The sequence below is a fragment of the Plutella xylostella genome, chromosome 14, assembly GCF_932276165.1.
Source record: "Plutella xylostella chromosome 14, ilPluXylo3.1, whole genome shotgun sequence".
NCBI classification, from domain to species: Eukaryota; Metazoa; Arthropoda; class Insecta; order Lepidoptera; family Plutellidae; genus Plutella; species Plutella xylostella.
This window is the reverse complement of record NC_063994.1, coordinates 785,862-810,012: the sequence shown is the minus strand read 5'-3', so window position 1 is coordinate 810,012 and position 24,151 is coordinate 785,862. Positions and strand designations below refer to the sequence as shown.

General features: G+C 40.9%; 1 protein-coding gene across 1 annotated transcript; it reads right to left on the bottom strand.

The window, feature by feature from the left end:
- Positions 1–328: 328 nt before the first annotated feature.
- Positions 329–22,408, bottom strand: LOC105392107 (apoptosis-inducing factor 1, mitochondrial-like). Its single transcript, XM_048625375.1, has 18 exons — positions 22,139–22,408; positions 21,654–21,865; positions 19,553–19,696; positions 18,802–18,865; positions 18,094–18,236; positions 17,392–17,519; positions 15,685–15,869; positions 13,841–14,026; positions 13,158–13,244; positions 12,839–12,925; positions 12,083–12,165; positions 9,550–9,672; positions 6,979–7,060; positions 6,087–6,181; positions 4,949–5,079; positions 4,121–4,241; positions 1,770–1,930; positions 329–506 (listed from the first exon to the last, which is right to left on the bottom strand). The coding sequence occupies exons 1-18, from the start codon at positions 22,230–22,232 to the stop codon at positions 491–493; spliced, it is 2,142 nt and encodes a 713-aa protein (XP_048481332.1). The 5' UTR covers positions 22,233–22,408; the 3' UTR covers positions 329–490.
- Positions 22,409–24,151: the final 1,743 nt, after the last annotated feature.

The window sequence follows — 24,151 nt, the reverse complement described above, 5'->3', positions numbered from 1 at the left end:
AGCGTCACAAAACACGGTATGACGTTTGCTTTTGACGTTAACTGTTTTTTTGTAGGCAAATGCCAGAGTACTTTGTTAATTGGCAAATGCATTTTGTGCATAAATCCTAATGTACAAAAATAGAAAGGGCAAATGAAGGTTATTCGTTTATATTGAATAATTTAAAAAATAGAGACTTAATTTAAAATCTGATAACTAGAAATTGTACAGAAAGCATATTCCTCGAAACGGTTTTAAGCATTCAATTCTTGTTCAGAAAGTTAGCATGGCCAATTATAGTGGTTTAAAAAAAACTTAGGTTTTATATTTTTTATTTAAAAAATACCAGTTTTCATTTTTAATTGTTTTTTTACTCAGCTTTACAGAAAAGAGGTTTTTTTCGAAAAACTGATTTCACATTTTAAACATAACATTTTGTTGGCCGATCAATGTCTTGCCCCCTGCATACTTCATACTTGTGCTGTGCTTCGCCGCGGTACACAAACGCACCTCACCAAACTTTCTTACTGTAAAAGAGAACACAAATTATAGAGGAATCTGCAATAGTATAATATCATACGAGTTGGTAGTGATCACAGCAGCAGTGGAGCGGTGGTAGCAGTCGGGTAAGCATACCAAGTGTTTTATTATGTTCTGTTAAATTTACGTCATGGTAGGTACTCGTCCAAATACCTACCTACCCGCATCTTTTGAGTGAGAAGCGGGCGCTTACCCGACTGAGCTACCACCGCTCGAATCGCTCGATCCAAATAATATGGCCCAGTTTCGTCATATTCGGTTAGAATAACAAGGGATTAGTTCATCAATTATAAGACATCTTAGGTATTATAAATTCATGACAGATGTGTCAAAAAAGTCAACATCAAATCCCTGGTTATGATCTAACCGAAGCCCGAAAACCGGTAAGCGCCCGCTTCTCACTCAAAAGAATAGATGCGGGTACGAATCCTGGCGCTGTCATGTACCAATGAGTTCTTTTAACTTAAGTACAATGTATACCATCGCTCTTACGGTGAAGAAAAACATCGTGAGGAAATCTACATATCTAGATTTAGCACATCTAGATATATGTGAGCCCACCAACCCGCAGTGGGCCAGCGTGGTGGGAAATGGTCCAAGCTTAGGTAGGCAGTTTAGACCTTGGGGAAGTTGGGGATATGTACAAAGGTTTAACTCGAGAGAGCCAGGTGCAGGTACTTATACCCCCACAGAGAATAGAATAGAATAGATCTAACCGAGTATGATGAAACTGGGGTTAAGGCCCAATGTTATTGACTTTTGACACATCTGTCAAGAATTTAATATGGAGATGACGTATAATTGACGAATCCCTGGTTATGATCTAACCGAGTATGGCGAAATTGGAGCTAAGGGCGTTAATCTAATCGTTAATTTTAATTATTCATTATACGATGCCAGACTGTAACACGGGCAGGGCCGGAGCTCGAACCCGGGACCTTCCGCATAGCACTCTGGGTCACTAACCATTACACCATACGGTCGTCTTACACAAGGAAAACCCCCGGTCAGTGCAGGACTATTTAGGATATGGAGAAACCTATATAATACAGGGTTATGGAAGGGGGAGCTAAATGGACTGGGTAACTGGGACTATGGAACGACTATGGCCCCTGCCTGACCTATATGTTTCACACACGGATAAAAACCCAGGGGGTGACTCGCACACACATTAAATGGGCCTCCAAAACAGTCGCTAGCACAGTGACGTAGCAACAAGGGGCAACATGGCATGAGGTGCTAGTTCTTACTTCGTGATACAGATCTGTTGGTCGGCGGTGGCCTGGTCGCCGCCGCCGCCGCCCCGCTCCGCGCCGCCGCGGCGCTCGTAGACCGAACATTCGGCCGCCGGGAAGCCGAGGGTGTCCGCTATGTCGCTTATGTCCTTGTACGAGGGTCTGGACTGCAGGATCTGTGGGAACATAACCGTGAGTTGAGAGAGAGAAATAATAAAATTATCTGTATTACCATAAAAAAACTTAACATTGTTTTACCAAGCGTTTAAAACGAAATTAGATTATTGCTAAACATCTGTTAAGTTTCTGTCTAAGCTTTTGTGGTAAGGCCCTAAATGTTCTTGAAGGTGTGTTAGGGTGAGGTCCCATTGGTTCGCTGCGTAGTCAATAGGCGCGACGCAACGTAACAATTCGGCCTCCCCCGTATTTATGATGGAGCTGCGTAGATCTACGAACCGACTATTGGACTAAGAAGTAATCTATTGGACGAAGGGTCTAGAGTCTAGACAGACGGACTGCATTTCAACTGCAATCCAACTGCAAATTGCAGTTCAGGTGAATAGACAAACAACCATAGATTATAGATGACTTCATACTCAACAGAACTGCATTTTTTTTAGATGCCGGCTAAAAAAATGCAGTGCTGTTGAGTATGAAGTCATCTATAATCTATGGTTGTTTGTCTATGGTTGAAAATCTCCCATTGAACTGCAATCGAACTTCGCGTTTGGTTTGTGGTTCTATTGCAGTCGTGTTAACTGCATTCAAACTGCACCTGAACTGCAATTGATGCCGGCAAAAAAAATATGCAGTGCTGTTGAGTATAAAGTCATCTATAATGTATGGTTGTTTGTCTATGGTTGAAAACCTCCCATTGGGTTGGGGTGAGTAGTAAGGTAAGTATTGGGGTTAGTAGTAAGGTAGGGTTCCGCTCATCTCGCATAATCTTTATTGACCTAAACTCATTTCGCATAACTCGTATGGTCTAAACTTTTTTGGCCGAACCATCACTTTGCCAAGACTTATGTGGCATAAGGCTCGTTTCGTCTAAAACTCTTTAGGCACAATCTTTAAACACCTAAGTTTCGTTTGCTCAAATTTATGTTCGTCTATACCTATGTATAATCTTGTTTCTCCTACATCCCGAAAATCACGATATTGTATGATCAAAAAATCGAAAGTTAACGACCAATATAATTATTACAAACCCCATGAGATCGAAACCTAAAAATAGGTGCGATGACGAGCAAAGCGAGGAGGAGCGTGTTAGGTGCACATGTTCATCAAAACCAAAGCGGAGCGCAGCGAAGCGGAGCGGAGCGTTTTCCAAACAGCGGAAACAATACAAGGCACCAGTTTGCGCTATGTAGGGAGACGCTCCGTCAAAGTTAAAGCCAAACGAATATTATTACTTTGTATAAACCTAATAAACCTATGCCATAGCATTATTAGGCTATTCAAGATTTGGCCATACCATTATTAGGCTAAACAATGTTATGCGAAATAACTTTTTACTAAACGAGATTTATGCCATACGATTTTCGGCGTAACGAGACTTTGACCAAACGTTACTATGCAATACGAGATTAGGCAAATAAATCTTATGCCAAAAAAGGTAGAACCAGTAAGGTAAGTACTGGGGTAAGTAGAAAATAAATGTAAGTAGGTACTGGGATGAGTAGTAAGGTAGATATTAGGGTGTGTAAGATTCAAATGTACAGTGCCACAAACTTATCTGTTCCGGTGACAGCTCACGTAAATGTGTAATATTTCTTAATTCTATAAGATTTTAAGTTTGCCAGTAGTGGTAATTCGCTCTTGTGGTTTCAATAAACCCATTTAATCTATATCAATATATATAATTCATTAGTAAATAATGAGATATGGATCAATTTAGTTCGCTCTCACCGGAACAGATAAGTTCGTCGCACTATACCTAACACACGTCCGTAGCTGCATGGGCTGTCAGCGATGACTTTAATCTGATTTGCTAATCCTTTTATCACGGCGACAAACTAAACTGGTCGAGGTTTGGTAACCAACACGATAGTATTAACTAAAAAGTCTAATAAAGCTGCGTACACACCGGGCCAACGAACGCCAACGGTTATCCCAACGATGGATATTTATCATACATAATACAGGGCAGACTGCAGCAACGAAGGCTAACGAAACCCGTTCGTTGGCCTTCGTTGGGCCTGTCTGTACGCAGCTTTCAACAAACGCTTACATCTTGTACTACCTTACCAAACAGGGATTCACCATTGACCCATTAGAGGTCTATGTCTGGCAGTGGATGATTATTGGCTGCTGATGATGATGATGATAATAAGCCGACAACACTGGTGGGTGATCGGATCACTGACCTCAGTGACGACGTCGCGACGGTTGTCTATGGGCGGGATGTTCCACAGCGCTACACCCACTATAGTCTCCTCTTCAAGGTAGAATATTATGCCTTTTTCATATCTCGCTTCGTAATTCGGACTGAAATTAAGAGCATAATTGAAAAATACTGGATCGTGGAAGATTTTAATTTTTAAAACAAAACGTTTGGGGATATAGATCCAAAAATCATAATACATGAATAAAATAAATATAGGGCATATACTCAAGGGTTCAATCTGAATCTTATTTGATGTAACACTTTTAGAAATTCGAGTTACACCTACAATAAAAGTTTTTCAGTATAAGCCCCTTTCCGTTGGTCCGTTATTTACGGGACACCCTGTATACCTTATCAAGTAATCATCAAACGTCATCATTAGCCACTGCTGGACATAGGCCTCTCCCAAGGAGCGCCACAACACTGTCTTCAGCCTTCCTCATCCAGCCACTACAGATATAAAACGTTGCAAAAGTGGTAAGTACAGTAAAAAGTCACGTACATACAAGTCATCAAAATTGCTACAGTGAACAAAAAAAACGTGAATTTTCATAAGTTGTTCAGTTTGACGCCCTAAGTTACCGTATTTTGGCTTACTACACAACTATTGCAACATCCTTCATAACCCGGGACCCTAACAGGATAACTGATACATTATAGGCCTAGTTTCACCATGCTCTGTTAGATCATAACAAGGGATTAGTTGTTGGCTTTTGACACATCAGTCAAGAATTTAAAATTTAAATGACGTATAATTAATTTAACAGGAGTGTTAATGATCTAAATGATATAAACGATGCACACTAACTCTTGGTAACAAGCTCTGTGCGTCTGCGCCTTGTCTGTTGGTTTGTCGTCAGTATCGCTGTCTCTCTCTTCGCTCTCGCACTGTTTCCAGATGCCGATCGTCGGCATGCACGCGCCCACATCGCCTATCACCTGAAAATATTATATAAAATATAAACACTCACACATTGTACTAATGTACTCCCTTGCGGGGTAGGCAGAGGTGCGTTGCTGCACCCACTTTTCGCCAGTGTTTATGTTAGTCCCAATGTAATAGGGGGCGGGCCTATTGCCATTTTACGGGCACATCCAAGGCCCGAGAACATCTGTATTTAATCAAATATCTGCCCCAGCCGGGAATCGAACCCGGGACCTTCGGCTCAGTAGTGAGGGTCACTAACCACTACGACGGCATTCGGTCGTCACGGTACCGCCCCCCAGACTATGGAGCATTTACTCTCCTGTCCCCTGTGCCCTTCCACCTGCACACGGGAAGACTTACTCCAGGCCAACCAGAATGCTATCAAAGTTGCTTCTTTTTGGTAAGGACAAATTAAAAAATTCGCATGTTCACTGACACGAAAGAAGAAGAACGGAGAGTCATTAGTAAGTATATAAAAAAATACGTTAATCTGAAAAAAAAATCGTACGATTAATAAAAGCTTTTGAGGTTGACTCTCTTGGGGTCGGATGGCCGTGTGTGAGATGTCCCCACATATTATTATTATTATTAATGCAGTAGTCCACTGCAGCTCGATTGATTGCAGACCACGAATAACCAGGATGAGCGTAAGTAAGCCGGTACATGGTAGTGGCAGATACATTATGTTTTAATTTAAAACTCTTTATTTGCACCAAAATAGAACATACAAAATAAATACAGTACAAAAAGGCGGCCTTGTTGCTTATAGCAATCTCTACCAGACAACCTTTGGATGGAAGAGAGTTATAAAGATAAAATAGGGTTAGAGTTAGCTGAGGTGCAAGTGTATAATACACTATTTAAACACTACATACACTAAATAAAGCAAGAAAATCAATAAATAAATACATAATATATATTATTATACATATACTTAGGTATGTGTATGTACACTTTAAAAAATAATGTTTTGAATGGTAGTTTATACAGATTTTCTTAAACTTTCTTTAATGTTTACCTCCATTTTGAGGTGGTCTCCGAGCTTGAACCACCAGTGGCTCTCGGCGTTGTTGACGGTCCAGTAGCCCGTCATGTTCGCGCCCGCCACGGCTCCTGGGGACCACAATAGAATACAATACAACCCTCTTTATTTGCAACAAGACAGAAAAAAATCTAAAATAAAACTTATAAATAAAAACAGTACAAAAAGGCGGCCCTATTGCTTACCTATAGAGACCACATTAGCATAGAATAGAATAGAAAACATACTTATACAGGATGTTACAAAAAGGGTATACTAAGCCGAAAGGGGGTGACTCAGGGGGTCATTCTGAACAACTTTTGTTCTACGAGATTTGGACATTTGCAAAAAATATATTAGTTCTCCATAGTAAAAAGTCACGTGACCAACGAAGTTTCTATGGAAAAGGAAATCTTTTTTTCGTGAATTTTCAAAACTCGTAGAACAAAAGTTGTTCATGATGATGACCCCCTGAGTCACCCCCTTTCGGCTTAGCATACCCTTTTTGGAACACCCTGTAGACTAGAACCAACGTACAATAGGATCTCGTACAGGCAACCTTATACAATATTGGGGAAACAAAGTAACAAATTAGAAGGAGGTGTACTAACTAATAACAACCAAATAACAATGATTATACATACATACTACTCGTGCACCTGTCCAGCAAGAACCAGGGGTCGCGTCGGGTACGCCAAAGCTAGTGAATATGACCTCTGGTTTTTGTCAGTTCGGTGCACAGTTGCATTTTTTGTATACAGGGTGTTGCAAACAGGGTATGCTAATCCAAAAACTATGTGTGCAGCATGTTATATCTGAGCCCGAAAATGAAATCAGTATGCCAAAATTCGCGAACATCCTGTATAAATATAAATAGATAAAATAGTACCGGATTGCAAGGCGTTGTCGTAGTGTTCGCACCTCATCCTCATATCTTTCTTCTGGTTGTAGTAGCTGGCTGCGTCACCGGCCTGTTAAATATGAGTTATTTCAGTTAAGGGGTTTACAGGGAGCCCTTTGCATTCAGTGAATTACGCTTTATTCACTCGCTAAGCTCTAATTTCGCCATAGTCGGTTAAATCGTAACCAGGGAAAGGTTGATCAATTATACGTCGTATCAAATTCTTGACAGATGGGTCAAAATTAAAGCAATAATCCCTGGTGATGCCCTAATTTACTATGGAGAAATTGGCACTAAACCTTTCATCATGGTGACCCTAAATGCGCTCTAGCCTAGACATACGAGGCCACGCAGATGCGTTTTTGTGTCGCTCCGAACTAGCTGTTAGGTTTCATATATTTGACCATGGGCAAATGGACATCCGTGTAGGTCGTGCGTTTGTGAAAATGAGACACCTTTTGCAACCGAAATCTCAAACTCTCCACTAGGTGCCGCTTGGTACGGTGCTACATTTTTTCCATACTTCTGTACGGAGTAGAAGCTTGGACACTGACCAAGACCTTATGTAAACGGTTAGAAGCCTTCGAAATGTGGATATACAGAAGAATGCTGAAAATATCATGGACGGATAGAGTAAAAAATGAAACGGTACTGCAAAGGATGCACAAAAGGCTAGAACTTTTAAACACAATTAAGAAAAGGAAGCTGCAATACTTAGGCCATATAATGCGCAAAGACAAATATGCCCTCCTGCAACTCATATTGCAAGGGAAAATACAGGGAAAAAGAAGACCTGGCCGTAGAAGAACCCACTGGCTACAGAACCTCGCCGAATGGTTCAATATGTCCACCATAGAGCTATTCCGAGCTGCGACTTCCCGGGCCCAAGTGGCCATAATGATAGCCGACCTACGATAGTAGATGGCACCAGAAGAAGAAGAAGTAGGTCATCCGCGTCGCACTAAACCGGGCTTTTAAGCTATTAGTGAAAACTTTTAATTTGTTTTTTGTTTTTTACTTTTTACTATATATAATAAATGTGTTAGCTGTTAGTTTTCTAGAATAAATAAATTAAGGATAAGGCCGGCCAACTGTACTACAGAAAATATTTTTTTCCCGTGGTCCGGTTGACCGGACAATAAGAACCGTACGACGGGCAAAAAGGGGGCCAGACGAGCGTCATTTTGTGAGTTGTGAGACTTGTGAGTTGCGTATTCCGGCAGAAATATGTGCGCGGGGACGAGGGGAGCGAGTAACATCCCCGCCCCCCTCGCCCCGCGCATCAGAATACGCGACTCACAACTCACAAAATTTCGCTCGTCTGGCCTCAAACTAAGTCTGTTTTAACAGCATGCGGATTTGATGACGAACGCGGGATTGCCCCGATCGCGTTCAATACAAGTATTCATTGTAGCGTGTGGAATATGCATGTGAGATGCGGGAAAATGGCGTGCCATCCGAGAAATCCGCATGCTGTTGAAAACAGCCTAAGGCATTGACTTATATATATATTACTAGCGTAAGGACAGGCCTAACTGTTCTAGAAAATGACACCTACGCGTTGGCCTTAAAATCTCATAAATCTGTCATAATTTGTATGAATTAGACGACCGAATGGCGTAGTGGTCAGTGACCCTGACTACTGAGCCGATGGTCCCGGGTTCGATTCCCGGCTGGGGCAGATATTTGTTTAAACACAGATATTTGTTCTCGGGTCTTGGATGTGCCCGTAAAATGGCAATAGGCCCGCCCCCTATTACATTGGGACTAACATAACACTCTGGCGAAAATTGGGTACAGCAATGCACCTCTGCCTACCCCGCAAGGGAGTACATTAGGGGCCGTCCATTAATCACGTGAGGCTCAAAGGGGGGGGGGGGGGAGGGGGTACTGAAAACCTCACGAAACATCACGAGGGGGGAGGGGGGGTTCTAGTTAGACATCACGTGTATTAATTTTTTGTCAAAAATTAGGTATTTCTGAACCAATATTTTGGAGGGCGCAAAAATTTTAACGATTTGTAGTATGACCTATATTTTTTCTAGTCAAAAATTGCATTTACATAGACTTCCAAAAAAATACACGTGATCCAGGGGGGGGAGGGGGGGTTGGTCCCAAACCTCACCAAATATCACCAGGGGGGAGGGGGGGGGTCAAAAAATGAGAAAAACGACCTCACGTGATTAATGGACGGCCCCTTAGTACAAGGCGTGAGTGCGTGTTTTTTTTTTGTATTAATTAGGGCCAGCGCGCTGGTGTCATTTTATTTTGACAAAACGTTCTGACGGGCGTATCCTTCCTTTTGAAATCATTGGCCTAAGGGCATAATTTATCTGTAAGGCCCGAGTCTCCTATTACGCGCCGTAGCTCGCGTCCAGCGTCACTCCGTAGGCCGCGTCACGATCCTCACTACTTCTATGCGCCAACGTCGGCGTGTGAGGGAGACCGCATCAGTACATTTCTATAGTGAGCATCGTGACGCGGCCTACGGCGTGACGCTGGGCACGACCTACGGCGAAAATAGGAGACCCGAGCCTAAGTATATTGTCAGCGGCTTACAACGAACAGGTGCGTCCGGGCCATCATCTCTGCGTTGACCAGGATGCCGCCGTCCGGGCCGACCTCCAGCCCTGACGCCGCCGCCACCTCCGTCCGGGGCACGTGGCCCACGGACGCGAATATCTGCAATGAACGAATGAACACTTGTGTTGGCCTTGTGTCTGGCTGTCGTTTATATATAATTTATTTATTTGATACTTTATAACACAAATATGAAATATAAGTGTACAAAAGGTGGACTTAATGCTAAAAGCATTTTCTACCAGCCAACCTACAGGAGGTACAGAAAAACTGATTTATCTATTTACACTCACGGGTAATGAAACAGTTCCATTCAGAAAATCACCAATTACTCCTAAACAGAAAAAAGTAACTTAATTAAAACTTTCAAGACGCATCAAAATATTACCAAGTAAAAACGTAAATATTTTGTTAAAATTTCATATTAAATGTTTAAAAACATTGCGGCCATTTGGTGTCTGCATTTTGAATGTGGAACTGTTTCTTTGCTCGTGAGTGTAATATGTATCTGTGTAGGTAGATATATCAGTTGTTCGACACCCATATCACAGGCTCTGCCTGTAGGGCTAGTACGGGGCGCATTTAAGACGTGACAAAAGTTATCCGCCGCGGTCGCTCTTGAGGCTGCGCGATGTGAGTGAGCGCGATGCACAAATTATGTCACTTCTTAAATGCGTCCCGTGCTACTGGTCCTAGCTTGGGGTCGGATGGCCGTATGTGAGATATCCCTACATATTTATTTATAACGAATGGACATTAGTCCAGTCGCTCCAGCTGTAACTTTAGGAGGGTTGCACGTTAACCAGCATATGTATATGTCGCAGGCATCTGGTTAAATCTCCTGTTTGATTGAACCGCTAGCCCGTTCATTGGATGGCGCTATTCAGTTGTATGACTAGGCCGAACGTTGATTGTACAAGCGTCACAAAACGTCCAACTAGTTAGCTGACTTAAAATCAGTCAGGTGGTGAATAAAACAAATATGGCGTCTAACAGCGAACAGCTGACACAAAAAGCACTTGTATTATTATTTTTTGCAAATAAATTAGCTTTAAAGTGCGTTATTTATGTTAAAATAGTGTGACAACATGGATTTACCTATTATTACACCGCCGGCGGATAGTTTGAAATAGTTTCAAAGAAAAAAATGTGCTGAAACTGGATAATTATGAATAACAATATCAAGGTACGTTTATTGTTATTGTTTAGTTAATTTGTGAGATCAGAGCTTTGTAACATAATATTTTTGTTGACTCTTGTCTAGTCATGTTCATCCTAACCAGACATTACAAAGTTGCTATACTATATCCCATTTAACGACTTCGCTGAATAACGTTCAGTCAAGACGTTGGACGTTACAGTCAACCACTTGACGAGTTGTTCTTTAGTCATACAACTGAATAGCGTCATCCAATGAACGGGCTAGCGGTTCAATCAAACAGGAGATTAAACCAGATGCCTGCGACATATATACATTCTAAAAGGGAATTAAAAAATTTACAACTTCTTTCCTATTCATTTTTTTCATTTATGAATAGGTTTACACAATATGATGCAATGTTTGTGAACGTTTTGACATGAACTGATTTTTCTTGTAAAGGAGAATGGCCATTTCTCTATGGCGCCATGACCCAGAGCGGCCATTGATGAAACATACACTGATGTGTAGTCCGTGACTACAGCATATACTGGTATTAATTTTATTATTATGAGACATGGGAGAACGAAGATGTAGGTGCTGAAAGATCAAGTCTTTTTACTGTACTAGATGTTACCCTCGAGCTAAAAATTGATTTTAAAAGTGTTCCCGTGGGAATTCCTGGATAAAAAAGTATTTTATGTTACTTCGGGATAACGGGAACTTGAATAGAATGAAATAATTTTTGAAATTGGTCTCTTTATAAAAATAGGTTTCTGAGTGTGAAATGTGCAAAAATAATTATGATATTATTTGCATAAATAAAATCATGTAATACATTTTGTGATGCGCTTTGTATTGGGAATCCCATGATTTAGATTATAAAACTTATTTGTGCGTGTACCATTCATCAAAATCTTATTTAACGAAAAAAAAAAAATTTAATTAATTTACTTTTGAACCCTAATATCTCAAGAACCCCATGGTTTAGATTTTTTTACATATTTTTCCCTGATAATATACATTTTTATCAATAACTTAAAATAGGTTTGGTTAGTGGCTGCTAACTTATGCAAAGCGGGTCAGGTTTCGCCATTCTTCTTTACAACTTTTTCCGAGGGTTTAGCTAGGAAACGGTTAGGAATTAGAAAAAAAACATACGATATAAAAGTTTTAGATAATTTTAAGAACTCCATTTTATTACTGAAAAATATTTCTCTCTGATGCTCCGTTTTCGAGATATAAGCAAAAAACAAAAAAAAAAAATCGAATCGTATGTGGTTATCTTTTTCTGGAGCTTTTCTTTTAGACTGTGTGTGGGACTTTTTACTCCGTTCGAGTGGTGGTGAGTAAACAGTAACTTCAGCTACTCACGTGGTCAGTAATGACAGTGGTTCCGTCGGACAAGGCTAGCTCTACGCGGCCGTCCTCCGTCGGGTAGGCGTCGTACACTTGCGCTGTAACATCACAAGTAACAATAATAAGACACTCAAACAAACTACACTCACGGGCAATGCAGAAGTTTCACGCTGACGTTCATTATGTCTAGGCTAACGACTGCTGCCGAAGCGGCAACCGGGACCCAAGGCTTAACGTGCCGTCCGAAGCACGGAAGCGTCGTTAAGCCTAGTCAGAGGCCTTCGGGCAGCTTGAAAACATCTTGGCAGTCGGGTCTACTTACCCAACAACTCTCTCAGCACAAGCTTGCTTGTGTGGGGGTCCACCAACCCGCACTAGGCCAGCGTGGTGGACTAGGTCTAAACCCTTCCTTCATTGGAAGTAGACCCGTGCCCCAGCAGTGGGGACGTGATGGGTCGTGATGTATGTGTGTGTTCAATATGTCACTGGAACCATTTCATTGCTTGTGAGTGTATTTATTTCTCTGAATAGGTATTATCATTATCAGATAAAAATCATCCACTGCTGGACATAGGCCTCTCCCAAGGAGCGCCACAACACTCTGTCGTCGGCCTTCTTATCCAACCACTACCGGCTACCCGCCTAATTTCGTCAGTCCAGCAGACAGGAAGGCGTCCCACGCTGCGTTTGCCTTGCTGAAAGAATTAGCCAGTCAGTCAGCCATCAGTGGCTGACTGCCCAGTATACCTAATATAGTGAAAGAGATCTTACTCAGTGGTTTAGTCTTGACATGGGGACACTTGATTCGCTCGGCCGCCCACTCGCTCAAATACTCGGGTATTATGCCGCTCAGTATGCCTAGAACATGAACAAGTAAGTGTGTGTGTGAGATATCCCCACATAATATAATGATTACTTAATATGTATTACTATAAATAAGCACTTAAATACTTTAATAGGATAAGAATACAAAGTAATTAGGGACAAACAAAACAATATTTACTACAAAGGCCGTAGCCTAGAATTTTTAGGTTTAAAATCCGACCATCCAAGGCCTAAATTACCCCAATATGTATATAATAATTCTTACCTTTATCCTTAAATATGTGTAGAAATTCCGTCTTCGAATCTTCATCATCATCAGTGAATGAAGTGACGGAACTGCCCTGCTGCTCGTCTGTAAGTGAAATTAAAAAATATTAAACAATCATCAACACCATCTACTGAATACTACCACTGTTGTATTTATGGTCTCTCCCAACATTCTGTCTTCGGATTTGCTCACCTAACCACTTTCAGGTACTTTACCCAGGTTCCCACAGGAAAACTTTCATAAATTCAACTTGCGCTGATTTCTGCTTTACGCTTCGCTTCGCTCTTAAACGTTATCCCTTGGGAATCCCGGGATAAAATATAAACCCTTCCATATAACAGTATCTATTAAAACAAACGCATCTAAATCTGTTATGTAGTTTGAAAGATCCAAGAATATACATATTTATACATACAGTACATACATAGATATACCAACTTTGCTTTATACCACTATACTTATACTTATCTGTGTTAAACTACATCTTAGTTAATACCTACATAAAATAATTTCACAATGTACTTATCTAAGGAATATAATAACATTCAAAATTGATATGAGCGTTAGTCGACATAAGCTACATTCTATTTTGGGGCCCAAACATGGGGCATAAACATGTACCTTAGTCGTAAGCTTCACAAAAATAAAATATTTTTGAATTGAAAAAAAATTGAACTTACGGCTAGCCCCGAGGTAGTAGGCCAGTTCGCTGCCTAGTATCCCTCCTCCGACTACAGTCACGTGCTTGGCCCTCTTCACTCGTTTGTACGCGGCGTCGAAGTCTTTGATCGTCCTGAGATATGTGACCTTGTTGCGCACGTCTCTTGGTGCGCTCTTGAACACTTCCATTTGGCGAGGTTTGGAACCTGCAATGGCAGTTGGTGTGAGGGATATAGTTTTATGAAGAGGAATATGGTACAGCAGATCTTAGCATTTATGTCTTTATAATTTATCATAATATCTGAATATAATACAATGAGGCTGTCTGTGCCACATGGCGAAAGCGTGACCTTTGCATGCTGAACTAGGGATTCGAATAACCCGAATTCTCTACCTACCCATCAGGAGACAATCACACATAATAAGATAAAGATAAAAAATCTTTATTCGGTGTCCAGCACCACACACCAAAAATACACAAAAAAGTGGGTGTGGCTGAGTCCCCTTGGACACAACCGGATATTGACGTGAATGCGAAGTTAAAGGTGGTTATTGGTAAACTAATATTAATTTAGGTACCTACTTGGCAGTCTTGGCACCATAAACTTTGACTACATAATTATTTACTTTATAATATTAATGAATTGAGGCTTCGACTGATGAAAATTTAAATAAAAAGTCACTCAGAATGACCTTCTGGGTCACCCCTTACTTTCTATACCACTTTCGCATCACCCTGTAGATAGCCGAAGCCGAGCGAAGCGGGCAAATAAAAACCTAAACGGCATTTCCTAAACCGAAAAGAGCCGAGCAAAGCGATGCCATGCATCTCAATCCTGCATTCCTTAAAGCCTAGAGAGCCGAGCGCAGCGAGGCAATACTAACCTTACCGGCATTTTATAAACTCTAAAGAGCCGAGTGTAGCGAGGCATTACAAAGCAAATCGGCACTTTCTAAACGCCAAAGAGCCGAGCGAAGCGCGGCCACATAAACTAAACCCACATTTCCTAAAATATAAAAAGGTAAGGGAAGCGAGACAATAAGTATTTGGTCTTACCAAATCGGTATTTCCTAAGCCCTTGGCTTAAGTTTTAGAAAATATATTAATAAATGTGGGAAGTTTGTAAGACCTCGCTTTGTTCGGCTCTTTGTGATTTGGAAAGTGCCAGTTAAGTTTGTATTACCTCGCTTCGCTCGGTTCTCTAAGCTTCAGAGTATGCAGAATTGATATGTATGGCCTCGCTTCGCTCGGCTCTTTACACTTTAGGCAATCCCGGTTAGGTTTCAATAAATACAGGGTTGGTGTGAATGGCCTCGCTTCGCTCGGCTCTTTAGGGTTTAAAAAATGCCGATAAGGTTAGGCTTTAGGGAATGTTGGGTTGAGGTAAAAAAAAAATATGACCTCGCTTCGCTCGGCTCTTTCAGGTTTAGGAAATGCCGGTTAAGTATGTATTGCCTCGCTTCGCTCGGCTCTCGAGGGTTTAGGAATGTGGGGTTGGTTTATATGGCCTCGCTTCGCTCGGCTCTTTAGGGTTTAGTTAATTCCAGTTAAGTTTGTATTGCTTCGCTTCGCTTGGTTCTCAAAGCTTGAGAGTATGCTGGGTTGAGATGTACATATAGCCTCGCTTCGCTCGGCTCTTTAGACTTTAGGGAATCCCGGTTAGGTTTGCGCTGCCTCGCTTCGCTCGGCACACTAAGTTTTAAGAAATACGGGGTTGGTGTGAATGGCCTCGCTTCGCTCGGCTCTTTAAGGTTTAGGAAATGCCGGTTAAGTATGTATTGCCTCGCTTTGCTCGGCTCTCAAGGGTTTAGGAATGCAGGGTTGGTTTATATAACGAGCCCGTGCAGCAGCCGGGACACTCACCCGGCGCCAGCAGACAGCGCTCGTAGTAGACCTGTCTCTCCCCCGCGCCGGTCTTCACGGTGGCCACGTGCTCGTCCGCATCAACGGCGGCGGCCGCGCAGCCCAGCGCGATGGACACCGCCGGGCCCTTGTGGCGGGCGAAGCGGGCCGGGTCCAGGAAGTCTTTGCAGTCGCATGTGTACATACTGGGGAGAGGGTATACAGGGTATTTTAAGAGGTTAGGAGGGAAAATGCTATCGATCTATTGCGGATACTGCTATGCAATTCAGTTTTTTTTAGAGCGTTGCGTGGGACGCCCTCCGGCCCGTTAGCAACGAGATTAGATAGGTAGCCAGTAGCAGCTGGATGAGAAAGGACGAGGACAGAGTGTTATATCTTGTCGCTCTGTTGAGATAACATACTGTATAGTATAGTATACATAACGTGACCATTTATTTTTTTTGTCAGAGCGGGACACTTGCGGTTGGACAACATTTTTTTTTCACCCTATATTTTTTTAGCTATTCGGAAAGTTTATTTATAAAAAAAAATTAAAGAGTTTTTTTATATAGTTTTATTTTTGCATATTATTTTTTACTTTAAAATTAATTTTGTAACCGGAAAAGACGTCACATATTTTGCAATTTTTTTATTTTAGTCCTTTGCCTTAGTTACGAAAAAAATTAAACATAAATGACACTGACAAGTGACATAAACTTTGTTTATTTACCGTAAACTATGAAATCAGGCCTAGTTTTACCATACTCTGTTAGATCATTGACACAAACACACCCGTGTTACATTATAACAAGGAATTAGTACACATCTGTCAAGAATTCAATGGATTTTTTTTTGTGAAACTTGCCCTTAGCCAAACAACAAACAAAAACAACAAGTCACGATAAAAATTAAAAAGTCAACGTCAATAAAAAAATAGAGTGAAAAATGTAAGTACTTTTTTTAAACCTATAGATAGGTTTTGATCATCAAAATACATCGCATCTGATTCATGACGTCATCAGCACTTTTTTACTATTTTATGAATTTCTCAAAAATAATACATTAGTAATTAAAACATATGTTATGTATATTTTTGTGGCCTTTAGTGTTAAATCTCGAATTGGTTTTCGATTTATAGCAGCTTGAGTTTTTTGAAATGTTGTCCAAAAATTATTGGTATCGGCCGCATCCCGCGCACGTCTAGGTACGAATAGCTAGATTAGCTAGCTACACTCGAAACCAAATAGTGCGATTGCCGCGCTCCTGAAAGATCCATCCCTCTCTCTCTTCTGTATGCCGCGCCGTCATCGTCACCACGCGTTGCGAGTCGCCACTTGCGACTTGCAACTCAAGTGCAAAATGTAGGTAATTGAAATTCTCGTTTGGTCAAAGCGGGACATTTTTGCCCTCGCTGGGGACAGCGGGACGGACAGCTTGAAAGCGGGACTGTCCCGCCCAAAGCGGGACGTATGGTCACCTCATGTATACTATACAGTGTGTCCCGTTGACTAATACCGTTATATCGCTGCGTATACACGTTAGAACAAAAGTTGCTAAGAATAACGATTTGTATCACCTCCTACCAGCATGACGTTGACTAATGGTGTCTCACCATGCATATATTCAGTCTGGGGCAATGAAACCCGAAGCTTCTATTTACTTGCCATAGACTGTACATGTGAGTGGGCTGTGGACTGTTGGCTGATGATGATAATTATAAATACTCACGACTCTTGCTTGCCGTTGACAGTGTAGTTGAGAGCGGTAATGTCGGGCGGGCCCGGGTTGAACCACATGTACTTGGACAGCGGGGGCAGGTCGTAGGGGTACGTGTTCTCTCTTGTCACGAAGAATACCTGACGAATGATAATAATACCGTTAGTGATAGCTGAGCTGAACACAAATCAAGTTATTCTGCCTCTCATTGTATTATGAAAGACGAATAAGTGGTGGCCATTGGTGGTTATTGCATTTTTGAACGAAGGTTATTGATGATTGCAAGGGTATACTAAGCCGAAAGGGGTGAATGTGTGGGGGTTTTCGCAACACCCTGTATAGGCGAATAGCGGCGAACGGTATAGCCCCAATGGCGTCACATTGTTTTGACAATTTCCAGCCGTGCCGCATACCAAAAGGAACCTGGCTAGACCGTTTCAACGAATAATTTATCTGTCCAAACCCTTATAATGTTGTTTGTTTGAGATGTTTTATTTCATGAAATACTATCAATGTAGTGTCTTTTGCACATTGGTCAAGTTATGTGGTTTGTGAATGTGGTATTGTAAGAAAATTTACCTACATAATATTGTCATTTTGCAAACTCTCAGTCAAATTCCTACAACTGCTCCCATTACCTTGGCAGCAGGATCGTGTTTCCTGATGGCCAGCCAAGCCAACATACCCAATACATTCAACAACAGCCCCCATTACCTTGGCAGTAGGATCGTGTTTCCTGATAGCCTGGTAGGCGGCCCAGCCGGCGGTGCCTGCCCCTATGATGAGGTACTGCACACACGCCGGCAGGTCCTCGGCCGGCGTCGGCGGACGCATCTTAGTCTTGACGCACCCTGAAACTGAACGGGAGAAACGGTAAGAATTCAGAAGATCGAAAACACACACAAGTACCTACTTATGATTATCATAATCCACTGCTGGACATAGGCCTTTCCCAAGGAGCGCCACAACACTCAGTCCTCGGCCGTCCTCATACAGCTACCGGCTACCCGCATAAGTACGTCGGTCCAGCGGGCAGGGGGGCGTCCCACGCTGCGTTTGTCTCTGCATGGTCTCCACTCGAGAACCCCTCTACCCAAACGGTTATCGGTTCTTCGGCAGATATGACCAGCCCACTGCTACTTCAGCTGGCATATTTTTTATTTCTTTCTTGCTTATGATTGTAATACCCGTATTTTGCGTCGAGGGACAAAAATTTTACTTTCATTCAACATTAATTCACTCATCATCATCAAAAACGCTGCAAAAGAATTTCTATGGTCGGTTATCGCACATATAACATGTGATTAAATAAATAAATAAATATACAAAAAAATTGCAACAAGGGTATAAGTAAGCCTTTTTGCAACACCCTGTATATCTTTGTCACTCGGGGAAAATAAATAAATAAGTAAGAAAACTTACTCTGGCCCGCCTGGTACTCTTGCTCCTTTATCACTTTATTCCTCCAGAGAATAAATTTGTACAGCTGAAATTATATAAAAAGAACTTCATAAGTAAGTATGCAGAGTGTTGCCGCCTCATCATCACAATCCATCACGTCCGCACTGCTGGGGCATGGGTCTCCTACCAATGATGGAAGGGGTATAGGCCTAGTCCACCACGCTGGCCTAGTGCGGGTTGGTGGACTCCGCAATAGGTACAATACAAATCTAGTACGTAAACTGTTTTTTGAAATATAAAGTCGACACACAAAGAATAATATGTGGGGACATCTCACACACGGCCATCCGACCCCAAGCTAGGTAGAACCTGTGTTATGGGTGTCGGACAGCTGATATATCTACACAAATACATAGATAGATAGATACTAAATATAAATATCAACACCCAAGACCCGAGAACAAATATCTGTGTTTAAACAAATATCTGCCCCAGCCGGGAATCGAACCCGGGACCTTCGGCTCAGTAGTCAGGGTCACTAACCACTACGCCATTCGGTCGTCAAGAATCACAACCTACTAATATTATAAAGGCGAAAGTTTGTGAGTATGTTTGTAACTTCTTCACGTCAAAACGGCTGAACCGATTTTAACGATATTTCGTAAGGAGTTAGCTGACACCCTAGATTACACATATACTACATTTCATCCCGGAATTCCCGGGATAACTATTTAAGGTGAAGCTCGCGGGAACATCTAGTATTAAAACTTACAAGTCCCATAAAAGCGGCGAACAGCAGTGGCGGCAACAAGTATCGCCACGGGAACTGTTTCCTCGGCGGCGGGGGGCAGGGGGGGGGCGTGTCGTGCGGGGGGGCGGCGCACGGACCCTTCGTCCGAGCGCACTCTATGGCCGGCTGAGGGGGGAATGCAGTGACAGGTGACAGATATACTTACAGTCTATTTTTTAACAAAGGAGTACAGTGTCATAGACTTATCTGTTCCGGTGAGAGCTCCCGTAAATGTCTAATATTTCTTCATTCTTTAAGATATTAAGTTTTCTCGTAATGGTAATTTACCCTTGCGGTTTTAATAAACCTATATAATCTATATCAATGTATAATTTATTAGGAAATAATGAGATATGGACCAATTTAGTTAACTGTCACCGGAACAGATAAGTTTGTCGCACTGTATACCTAGTTACTTACTGAAATCATTTTACTGCGTTGCATTGGTCCACGTAGTTCTCTATAGCAGGCTGCGGGGACGAAGTGGGGGGTAGATGGCAGCACTGGTGCGGATTTAGTGGGTGCTGCCTTGAGGTTTGTGCCGCGGTTTGCGTCACATACATAATGCTGGGCCGAAACTACAGTCCGTGATATCATAATATAATAATATTCTGTGACGCAAATCGCAAATGATCACTGATCCTACTGTGAAGAGAATATGCCAAGGCAATAATTTCAGCTTTATAAGTTGCTTTGCCCCTGTCTCAAATTGTATTTTAAGCGAAAGTGAATGAAAACTTCTAAATAAGCTGTTATAATTATGTATTTAAAATATTAATGAATGAAAGCATACCGTGCGACAAAAGACCGAAAATTTTACACAGATTTTACGATTTTTATATCTTGACAAAACAGAGCCTTGCTCTATTACGGCTTAAGATCAGTATCAGCCACTTTATTCTCAACCACTGCTGAAAAATCTGACAAACTCGCATCTTTTTCAGCTTTCTCAGCTTTGGCTAGTAAAGCTAATCTGTCCAATGGCTTCCAGGGTTCGTGAAAGGCGTACATAAATTTCGTCTTCCCATGGTACCCTAATTTGCTTGACTGATGCGGCGCTTTCGCAATCTTTGGCAATGTCGAAGAGTTCTTCCAATAGTCAGGGTGACAAAACTTGGAGTTGACAAACATATCTTTCTGTTTCTGTTTCGGAGGACTGATCTCTCGGGTGTCGAAATCCTTGCTCACCTCTTCGCTTGGGATCTCCTGCCGAAAAACAGTTATTTATTGGCGTGCTGTTACTTTGGGACTTTTGTTTGAGTGCGCTGGACGAATCAGCTGGTAGCCATTGCGTAATATGCACCAATCATCTATTGTTTATTGTATTAGGTATACTAAGGTTGTTGTAGTCCTCAGTTAGGGCAAGAACTTCCATTAAGACCTGAGGGTTTGCCAAACACGATCGAATGGATTTGACGAGAGAATGCGGCGCTTCCTCCTGTCAAAAAGGCGAGAAGGAAGGCAATTCCTCTATTACAAGTCTCTGTGGCTGCCGTTTACCGGGTCTGGTATCCTTACCCATCTCTAATGGAAGTAAGTCCACAGCAGCTGAGCGCGAGACATCTGCGGATCCCCTCGTCCCTTGCCTCTTCCAAACAGACTCTTCAGGTACCCAAACAATCCCTGCGACTCTGGTGGCGGTTCTTCACCCTCTTCTGACTTGGTTTCAGTCTTGCTCTGATCTTCGTCATCTTCTGGTGGTTTGTTCGTGAGCAAGACAGCCATCCGCTGATGGAGAAAAGTAAGGCTGGGATTCATTAGACCTTGTGCAGGCTCTGATTTCGTCAAACGCACGTCAAACCGCGGTTGGGTGTCGCAAGGTATGCTACGAGTAAAAGAGAAGATACAGATGTCTATAGTGCTGAATGTGTTTATTGGAGTTTACTCCATCTGGTTTAAGCCGTTAACAAGCAAGACATAGGTAGTAGTAGAGCAGAAATCTGTATCTTTTGCATGAATTTATGAGTAAGTGGGCTGTCCTCAATGATGATGATAATGTAATAGATCAGGTGAACCTCAAGTCAATTCTACATGAAACAAACGCCAGATAAGGACATAATGATAATAACATGTAGCCATTTACCTTAGCATTGCTTGGGGGCAACGGTGGTACAACCACATTTGGCATCTTTATCCTGTAAGGGTCATAATTGGGTGGCTGGTCTTCTGGTGTGGAGCTTCTGTTCATTTTGTATCCTTTTAGGGTTCCCTCGGGTCGCGGCCAAACCTCCACCTTCTTGCCTTCAGTTTGGGAGACATCTTTACAGCATTTGTCAGACTTATTACGAAGATGACCTGAAATTTTTATCAAGCAAATTATGTAAATTGTTATATCAGGCTCCCGAACAGCAACGCATGCATATGGATTTCCTTGAAATAGCTGGGCTATTCTCATCTTCGGGGAACAAAGTATAGGTAAGTAGACTAAATGGTAGTTAGTAATAATACTAATAGGTAGACGTAATACCAAGGTGGACTAAGAGTAGAAGTGTCAAGGTAAGTAGGCAAAATGATAGGAAAATGTAACTATAAGTAATTAATGGTACAAATATTTTGTAAAGATCTTACCGAAGTATGAGACGTCGGGTCGCCTGACAGACACAATGTTACTGCTGAGAAACTTGATGGAATATTTAAAAGGAACACCGAGTAACGGCCTCATTTTGAACCAAGTTCTGGACTCTTCCACGCAATATAAAATAAATGTTCACTGGAAATTTTGGTTGGTTATTTAATATTTAATGGTTATTTACATTTACACTTAAATTTTGAAATCATATTTTTTGTGAAAGAAATATTTTTGTTGTAAAATATGATTGAAAATAGAATGTCAACTGTCAGAAATCTATGGAAACTAGACATCTGAGAAGAATGCATCAAGATAAGTTCCAAGAAACTCTTTTGGTTATGATAGCCCCTCAGAGATAGCAGAGCAATCAAGACTCTTTAATTTTGAATAATTGTAAATAGATTCATTTTCATTATCAAAGAGTACAATAAGTGGGTTGTAATGCTATAAGCATTTTATCCCAGTCAACTCACTGTCTCCGGGTCTGCCCCACTAATACATTATTATAGTGTACAGCCTTTACTTAATTTCAATATATCTTATAGAAATATAAAGTTCGCATACACCAAAAGTCCTTGGCATACACACAGTCATATCAATGGAGAAATCAGAACAATAAAGCAAATGAAAAGAATATAGCAAAATTAAAAATTACAAATAAAAGTACGAAGTATCGAACATTTTTTATATTTGTACAAAATAACCGTTCAATCGATCATTCAGTCGCATCGCATCCGACACACACACTACACATTTATTTATAATATTTACACAATACTTTATAGTATACTTGAGCACATAGAATATGATTCATTCGGGTCGAGATCAAAACACAAGAGCTGTATACAAAAAAAACGTGTCAACGTTTTAACTTCATTATCAATTCAATTTACGTATACATACTTCCAAAATGTTGATCAAAGTTTTACAGACAACAGCCGAATCATATTCTAAGAGCACACACAGCATAATTAAATAAATTAAAAATTATAATATTTGCAAATTGCATCATTTTACATACAATAATAGGGTAGAAAACTAGCGGATATCTGGACTGTACCCAGCCAATCAAATCAGTGTTATTTAAGATACCATATTTGAACCCACCAATCACTAGACAGCTTAAAGGTACAGTCGAGAGTGGCGCCATCTACAATTCGCTTTTCTTGTTCAACCTCAGTACATTTAAAATTCCACCTTACATTTAAATGTGAATTGCACAAGATTTTTATTGCTATAAATGATTGATATTATTTTAACCAAATAACCATTATAAAAGAAAGAAAAAAATACAAAGATAAGACAGATAGTCGAAGTTTATAGCGCCATGTAGTGATAGCCTGTGACATAAAAAATACAACATATAATTGTGAAAGAAGTGGAATGTCATAAGTGATAGTATGGACCAAAAACAACACTTTAACTTATCTTATGACAATAATTTTCGTTGACCATTTAATTTTACCAATTTTACTGTTAGTTACTGACTTTACCTTCAAAAACCTATGCAGTGACCGGTAGCTTAAAATTGTACAACGATTGTTACAATAGGATTGTAACAGTGCTACAATAGCACCTCCTAACTTATAATAGGGAACGTAACATTGGCAGGAAATAGTAATACTACTAAATTACTTCATCAAATAAATATAACAAGTAAATAAAAAATACAATAAGTGTTGCGCTTTCAACACTTTAACAATATATCTAGTTTCGTTTATATGCTCTACCACCCTAATACCGTAACTTTAACTTAGAAGACAACAGTGTTTTAGAGATAAAAAGCAAAATTGAACATTATTGTACTTCTTGAAAAATCTAAATTACTTATCACACAGACTTTTGTAAAAAAACATTCATTTTCAAAGTCAGTGAAAATCTAGGTTCTAACCACCCTTTTAGATTTTGAATTGATTGAATGAGATGATTATAACTATTGTACAGTGTATTATATTTTATCATTTTTATATTAATTATGAAAAAAGTAAACCATTTTACTCATAGACCTAGAA

What these genes read in the sequence shown, in the direction of transcription:
- LOC105392107 (XM_048625375.1), bottom strand. Translation starts at nt 22,232, where the DNA reads ATGAGGCCGTTACTCGGTGTTCCTTTTAAATATTCCATCAAGTTTCTC. An exon ending in TGCCCCCAAGCAATGCTAAG is followed by an intron (nt 19,697 to 21,653) that starts GTAAATGGCTAC and finishes TTCCCCCCTCAG; the next exon opens with CCGGCCATAGAGTGCGCTCG. An exon ending in ACACATATTTAAGGATAAAG is followed by an intron (nt 12,926 to 13,157) that starts GTAAGAATTATT and finishes TTCATGTTCTAG; the next exon opens with GCATACTGAGCGGCATAATA.